The sequence below is a fragment of the Trichoplax adhaerens genome, genomic scaffold (assembly GCF_000150275.1).
Source record: "Trichoplax adhaerens TRIADscaffold_12 genomic scaffold, whole genome shotgun sequence".
NCBI classification, from domain to species: Eukaryota; Metazoa; Placozoa; class Uniplacotomia; order Trichoplacea; family Trichoplacidae; genus Trichoplax; species Trichoplax adhaerens.
In genome coordinates this window covers 1860587-1869093 of record NW_002060954.1, presented here as the reverse complement: position 1 = coordinate 1869093, position 8507 = coordinate 1860587, and the positions used below count along the sequence as shown (strand labels likewise).

Sequence of the window (8507 nt, the reverse complement as noted above, 5' to 3'; positions counted from 1 at the left end):
TCATCCTGTGACCATCAGTGGATAACTTTCTTACAATAAAATAAACCTTCCTTTTTCTGGAATTATCTTGGAGACAACATCAAACATTAAATTCCAAACACCTTATGCGCAGTAAGTAAATCTACATTAATTGTAGCTTCGTATGGATTAGGTTAATATGTAAGTTTATTCTCGTTTGATATATATTTAATTTAAGTTTTACAAAATTTGATGTCTATCAATACTAGAACGAATCCAAAGATTTTCTGTGATAATTTGCTTGTGTACAATAAATGTATCTGATTCTCAAATATGATTTAACAATTTCAAGATATTTATGTGAAAGTGGTACAATTACCCAAACGATAAAGTCCATATAGTAGTAATACTGTAATTTTTACTTCTATCCATATTTAAGACTACTTCCGTATCTTACAGCAATTCCTAACTTCATTAACCATAAACTAAAAGCATAGCACAATATGGTACATGTGCAGTTGTGCACACTTGTTATTTGATAGCTATCAATCTTATAACGGTCGTTATAAATTTGTATATCCACAATATTATCTTTTCTCGACTACTAGCTCTTACCAGCTCAACTGCCGATTCGAACCATACGCGTACTTATTGTGAATAAACCTAAAATATTGCTAATGTATAGTAAACTTAAACAAAATGTTATATTAAACTTTGAACATATAAGTATGACAGGAATGCTAATATATTTGAATATTAGGTTGCTTCTCACACATAGAACGAGATTCTTCATACTTGCCATGATGAGAGTTCTATAGATGGTTCTCATATTGCTATGATTAAACAACATTAAGAAAAATCAAGCGATTTAATTACACGCCATTTCTTGCACATAGCAAGAGCTTTCTCATGCTTGCCCGGATCATCATGCATCTTTACTATAGCGTGATATAATTTCGCAACATCGAAATTATTTTGATCTAAAACTGATAGCATATTTTGAAACAACTTTTCATACATAGCGTGAGCATCCTTATGCTTGCACTGGTTTTCATACACCTTTCCTATGCTATAATATAATATTGCAATATCAGGATGATCTTCCTTCAAAATTGATAGCCTAATTTGAAGTGACTTGTTAAACTTTTTAAGAGCTTCCTCATACTTGCCCTGATCATCATATACCATTCCGAGGCTGTAATATGATGTTGCAAGATCGGGATGACTATGATCAAGAACTGACAACCGAATTCTATAGGATTTTTCGCATGAAGAAAGGGCGTCGTCATACTTGCCCTGAATTCTATAGCTATTTCCGATGCAGTCATATGATTTGGCGATATCGGGATGATTATGATCTAAAACTGCCAACTGAATTTTAAGTGATTTCTGGTACATACAAATAGCTTTATCTTGCTCGCCTTGATTATGATAGACAGATCCTAGATTGCTATATGACAGAACAAGATCGGGATGATCCATTTCAAAGACTGATGATTGAATTTTGAGTGACTTCTCGTACATATCGATAGCCTTTGCATACTTGATCTGAAGCTTATAAACATTTCCTATGTTGATATACGATTTGGCAACATCGGGGTGATTACAACCAAAAACCGATAAGTGAATACTGAGTGACCTTTCATACAAAGAAAGAGCCTTTTCATAATTGCCTAGCTGTAAATAGACACTTCCTAAGTTTCCAAATGATGCAGCAATATCCGTATTGCCGTGATTATGATCAAGGACTGATGATTCAATTTCGAGTGACTTTTTATGCATAGTAATAGCCTCTTCATACTTGCCTTGCTGATGATAAACTTTTCCTAGCTGGCCATATGAGCTGCCAATACTGGAATGATTGTAGTCGAGGGCTAACGATAATTTAAGGGACTTTTGAAACATAGCTAAAGCCTCGTCATACTTACCCTGATTACTATAGACAGTTCCCATATCGAGATATAATTTAGCAACACTGGGATGATTATGATTAAAAACTGACAGTAGCTTTTGCGATTTCTTATACATAGAAAGAGCCTCATGATAATTAGCCAGTTTAGAGTAATCATTTCCTAGAGCGCTATAAGAGGCTGCAATCTGTGAGATATCGTGATTAGAGATAGATAAATTGATTTCAAGTGACTTTTTATGCATAGAAATGGCCTTTTTGTACTTTGCCTGGTAATTAAAAAGAGTTCCTAGATTACTGTATGAAGTAGCAACATCGGGATGATTGTTACCAAAGACTGCCAATTGAATATTAAGTGATTCGTTAAATTTAGAAAAAGCCTCTTCGTAACTACCCTGATCCCTATAAACAACGCCCATGTTGTTATATAATTTGGCCAAATCGGGATGATCACGTCCAAGACTTGATAATTTAATTTCTTCTGACTTCTCGTACATGGAAAGAGCATCGATATACTTACCTTCACACCCATAGAGAGTTCCAAAATTGTCATATATTATAGCAACATCAGGATGATAATGACCAAGGGCTGATTGTGTAATTGTGAGCGACTTCTCAAAAGCACAAGCAGCCTCTGAATGATTGCCTTGATCAGTATAGACAATTCCCAGATTGGTAAGTGCTTCGGCTGTAAGGAGATTGTTTTGATCAAGAACTGATGATTGCATTTCGATTACTTTCTTATACATACAAATAGCCTCTTCACGTTTGCCTTGATTTCTATAGACATTGCCCATGTTGATATATAAAGCGGCAATATCGGGGTGATTATGTCCAAAGGCTGACAACCGAATTTTGAGTGACTTATTGTACGCAGAAAGAGCCTCCTCATGATTTCCCTGCTTAGAATAAACTGTTCCCAGACAGTCATGTAATGTAGCAACACCAGGATGATTATGACCAAGGACTGATAATTGAATTTTGAGCGAATCATTATACATAGAAAGAGCTTCTTTATACTTGCCCAGACTGCTATAGACATTTCCTAGGTTGGCGTACAACTTGGCAACGCCGGGATGACTACTACCAAGGATATGTGATTGAATGTCGAGTGATTTCTGATACATAGAAATAGCGTCTTCGTGTCTACCCTGCTGAGAATAACAATTTCCTAGATTCCCATATGACCCAGCAACAAAAGGATGCTTGCAACCAAGAGTCGACAATCGAATTTTGAGTGATTTCTTATACATAGAAATGGCCTCTTCATATTTAGCCTGTTTATCATAGACATTTCCTATATTGTTATATAAATTACCAACAAGATGATGACTATCACCCAAGACCGATAATAGAATTTTGAGAGACTCCTTGAAGTTAGAAATAGCCTCATCATATTTACCTTGACAAAAATAGACAGAGCCGATGTTGTTGTACGATTTACCAATATCAGGATGATTGGAACCAAGGACCGATAATCGCATTTTAAGACATTTCTTATGCGTAAGAATACTTTCTTCAAGTTCACCTTGTTCACGATAGATAAGTCCGATATTATCACATAAGTCCGCAACCTCGGGATGATTGTGATCAAGAACTAATAATTTAATTTTACGAGATTTGTCATACATAGATAAAGCTTCTTCATACTCGCCCTGAAAGTAATAGGCATTTCCTATGTAATTATAACAGTTGGCAACAGAAAGATGATTGGGACCAAAAATCTTTAATCGAATTTTGAGTGATTTCTTATACATATCAATAGCTTCTTTGTACTTGGCTTGCTGAGAATAGGCATTTCCCAGATGATTATATGATGTAGCAACATCAGCATGACTGTCACCGAAGACTGATAACCGAATTTCGAGCGACTTTTTATACAAAGGAATAGCCTTTTCAAGATTGCCTTGAGCAGCATAGACAATTCCTATATTGCTATATGAGTTGGCAACATCGAAATGATTGTCACCAAAAACTTTTAACTGAATTTTGAGCCCTTTCTCGTAAATAGATAGAGCATCATCGTACTTTCCCAGTTTGAAATATACATTTCCCTTATTGTTATAAGATTCAGCAACATTGATATGATTCTGATCAAGGACTGATAATCGAATCTTGAGTGATTTATCATGCACATCAATTGCTTTTTCGTACTTTCCCTGATCGCAATATACCTCCCCTATATAGTTATATGATCTGGCAATATCGGGATGATTGTGGTCAAGCACTGACAATTGAATTTTAAGCGATTTTTCATACTGTGTCAAGGCCTCGTTGAGTCTACCTTGTGCAAAATGAACATGTCCTATGTCCTGATACAAATTTGCGATATCGGTATCCTTCTTCTCTAAACTTAGATATATCTTTAATAGCTTGGTATAATTAACCAGTGCCCCATCATAGTCACTTTGTTGCCATTTAATGTCACCTTTTCTTCCTAAACATTTGACAAATATCTCTTTTTCTTCCAGCTTTTCAGCTATTTTAAGTGCATTTTCATTAAATTCTTCAGCTTTCTTCCATTTACACTGCTGCCAATATATAGCACTGATATCTAGGTAAACCTCACTTCGAAATCGATCAAGATCAACAGTATTTTCTGATATTGCTTGTATCCTATCTAAGACTTGTGCATAATAAAACATCGCTTCCTTAAGATTGCCAGATTTGCGACTTTCTTTACCTTTCATAAATAAAGTATGTATTGGTTGAGGAAGATGCGTGATAGATACCTCTAGGTTGGCCATGTTTTCAATTCTGAATTAAAATTAGTAAATTCAAGATCGAATAAAATCTCGGAAAATAAATTATTCAATCTAGTAGCTAATATGAGTAAAGCGAAAATCGTGGTTGGAGCCGAAAATAACTTCCGCATATGTTAGCTAAGTAGTTCAGGTCTTCCAAATTTATTATCGACTATACTTGACCAATATGTATTATAATTCAATATTAGCTGTAGCCTGATGTTCTGAACATATCACGCTGGTAATTTATCTCATTTGCCTTGCAAATTTCTAATTATCGATCAGAAGAATGCCTTCTCTATTCAACTAGTCTATAATTGGCATAATATTAGCATAATAAAAAGAAAATAGAATAGAATTATTACTGTATATCAGAAACAAAGTATGACAAACATGCAGACCAGCTTAAGATATAATATTCTAATTATATTATAACCTTCGTAATTCTACTCTCAATGTACTTATGAATATACTTATTTTAATAGTATATTACTTCTCTAGCAATTGTATATTCAAATTTAGTTTGCTATCATTTTAATACAGCCTTATATAGTTTGTGATAAGTTATAATAACGTGTTCAAAATGATAATTTCGCTAGCTACCCTGTATTATTAAATTAATTACAAAATATTCAATGAAGCAAGCAATTATAATAAAGTCTCATATATATCTACTTGTAGTCAACTTTTAACGACTAAACTTGATACAAAAATAGAGAATGAGAACATGAGGAAGTTACTCCGTTTCTTCAGTAGTTGGGAATAATTTTAATTTTTAATGATAGTGGGCAGTAGGTTCCTGAATCTATCATTATGAGCGCTTAAAAGACTTTACTATTCATTTCATTAGATAACTGATCTTGTACTAGCTCGTAATAGCAACCTTTTCCATCACAAATAGCACTCAGGTTTATGATCGAAGATACTTTATCAGGCACTGCAAGTACTGTTGTATATAGGTATATATATATGTAATCAATCCATACCAGCAATATTTTCATCTATTTTCGGTGTTACAAATATTACGACTGATGGTATTCGACTAACCTTTACTTATGACTACTGACGACTAAATTATTCCTACTAGGTGTATTACAATAACAAGGTGGTCATAGAGTTAAATTTTTAATTTTTATTCGACAAAGTAGCCTCCTATCAATATGGAATTAAATAAATTTTATTACCATGAGACAAAACCATCCATAATTTCTTATCCTGAGAGTGATTATATACATTCAGTAGTAAAATAATGCTAGCTACGCAATTGTAACCATATATTCCGTAGAATTAATTATATACAAAATTTGGTATTTGCTCCTTTATAAAGGATTTTAATTAAACAAAAAAGCCTATAAATCAATTTGATCTGTCTTTTCACTAAATTATTATCTTGAGATATTGCAAAATCGGCAAGCGCGCATATTATTGCTAAATGACAACGAATTAGATTGTCTGGATATCTGTTTAATAACAGACAGAAATTAACATCGAATCATGTCCGAAATAACGAGATGGATCGAAGATAATGCACCGTCGAGTATGTATAATATTTAAAGTGATAATAAAATTTTGATTATAATCCACTATTAAAAATAAATTAATAATTCAATTTCACACGCTGAAACGTTATGATTTTAAGAAAAGTTGTTAACGTTGAATTAGTAAGCCAATCTTCTCATAGCTTGGGTATTTACCTCAGCCTTATATCCAATGTGCTCCGTTTTATTCAATTTCTGTTGTTATATTTAAAACTTTCGATCGATCTTTTAATCGGCAGAATACACATCGAGTCAGCGATAAATCATCTCCAGCTTCCGTAATCGAAAATTTCTTGCCGCATTGAGTACACTAAGAACAAAGATAGAATTGGAGTTTTATGATTAATTAAATCTTTATTAATAGATGGAAGTAAATCTTAAGTTAATATGTAATGCTCTATTACTTGTTACTCTCTAATCAGTTATTAATATATCGTCTTATTGTAACCTATAAATTATTAGAATCATAAAACAAAGTAGAGTTTTACGATTTGCGATGCTAAAGTCAGGTACTTATTTTAGTTGTTATTGTATCACTGCTATAAATTATTTAAATAAATCACTAAAAGTATAGGTAAAATTCTACTACCTGTGATATTAAAATGCTGTTTGTTAATGTATGGTAGTAATTATATCATTTTTATTATTAATGAAAGTATTTTGAAACTAAATAAAACGTGCTTATAAAAAGGCCTCCAGAGTTTATCTGCGAGTAAACTACTATATCAAGACCTTACTATTTCTATTAGATACTGCCGCTACAATAATGCTGTCGACATTATTACTGTTTTAATCTCTACACGTCATAGTTTGTGTAAGCATTTAGCTATTGCTACGCCATCATATCGATAATATTTGCAGATATCCAAAATGCAATAAAATTTTAGTTATAGTACATATTTACTCTAAGTTGCGTAAGTGACGATGGTCGTGTTAGCGAGGTTGCGAAAACTAGAAGAACTGTTTTAAAGATTCAATCGATACTTACACATATGTACTGCAAAATTTATAAAGGCATACGTAATGTGTTGGAGTCATGTAAAGGATAAAATATTAGCTGAAACGGTCATAAATTACCTCAATAAGCTTTAAACCAAGACTAATCTTGTTGGCCAAAAATATAGGCATCTTCTCCTCAGATTCAATATTCCACATTCTTATAGTCATATCCTAATCGCAATTTAAGTTGTATTACTCTTTAAAAGTAACAAATTTAACTGTAATATGCAATATCTCCTAATAATTGATGTCAGTTTTTCAAGATTTCCTTCCTTGTACTTACCGATGAACACGTTAGTGCCCACTTTTGATCTTGACTAAAACATACATCGTTTACCCAGCCATTATGACCCTGAATGCACGTAAGAAATTTTCGTTATAGCTTTAGAACTAGAATGATATTCCCTTTAGAATAAAGATTATTTTCACCATTTTTACCTTTAAGCTGAATTTCTGTAAGTTATACTTAGTATCCCAGATAATGACATTTTGATCGTAAGAAGCTGAGGCTAGCATAGTATCTAAATATTTGATATAAATCGAGAATTGATAGATTTGACAATTTGCTAGGTTTCTTTGGTTGAATGAGTGTACATTTCTTCTGTTGATACGAAGTAAAGACGATAGCACTAATCTATTAAGTAATCATATAAGCGCAATAACATATAGTATTGAATTTTAAAGTTATTTACGACTATCTGTTGACAAAGCTACAAATTTCGAAGCTATATGGGTATATAGGTATCAGTATACAGAATTTACATGACAACTAACCATCGGGCGAATAACAGCATGAACTAATTGATCCTTCATGGCCTCTCTCAATAGTTTTCGGTCCAGTACGTCTAGAACAGACGCGAGGTTAAGGTCTTGATAGAACCAGATACAATTATCGAGAATATTTATTGCTTAATCTGAACTATTAATACCTATATGAACCAGTGGCAATATCCCAAAGATGCAGAGATTTATCCCAAGAGCCAGTACATAACATGCGTCCATTGTTGGAGAACGCACAGCAGCTAACAATATTTTTGTGCCCACTAATTTACGAGAAAATTTATTTTACTGTTAATAAGACAAATTCAGTTTCCAGCTGCATTTTGATTGTAATTAACAACAAACACTAATATTCTAGAATAGCTCTAAGAACAATTTGCTGCTATTATCTTAACCTTAATTGAGCTGTTGTTGATGTAGAGTTAAAATCCCATATTCTTGCTGTCATATCTGATGATGTCGTGCAAATCCTTGAATTATCCGGATGGAAGGCGATACTAGTAACGGATCCACGATGAAAATCTTTTCATATGCAGATCAAGTTAATGGTTATCAGTATCTTATTCATAATTTATTTAT

At 33.0% G+C, this 8507-nt stretch overlaps 2 protein-coding genes across 2 annotated transcripts; both read right to left on the bottom strand.

The window, feature by feature from the left end:
• Positions 1–807: 807 nt before the first annotated feature.
• TRIADDRAFT_59928 (uncharacterized protein) lies at positions 808–4614 on the bottom strand (the record flags this gene model as incomplete). The annotated part of the gene is made up of 1 exon (XM_002115793.1): positions 808–4614. The coding sequence occupies one exon, from the start codon at positions 4612–4614 to the stop codon at positions 808–810; it is 3807 nt and encodes a 1268-aa protein (XP_002115829.1).
• A 1719-nt stretch (positions 4615–6333) lies between these two features.
• TRIADDRAFT_59927 (uncharacterized protein) lies at positions 6334–8376 on the bottom strand (the record flags this gene model as incomplete). The annotated part of the gene is made up of 7 exons (XM_002115792.1): positions 6334–6459; positions 7227–7319; positions 7432–7500; positions 7587–7669; positions 7923–7993; positions 8078–8191; positions 8324–8376. 7 exons carry the CDS (start codon positions 8374–8376, stop codon positions 6334–6336), a joined length of 609 nt encoding a protein of 202 aa, XP_002115828.1.
• Between the last annotated feature and the right edge of the window lie 131 nt (positions 8377–8507).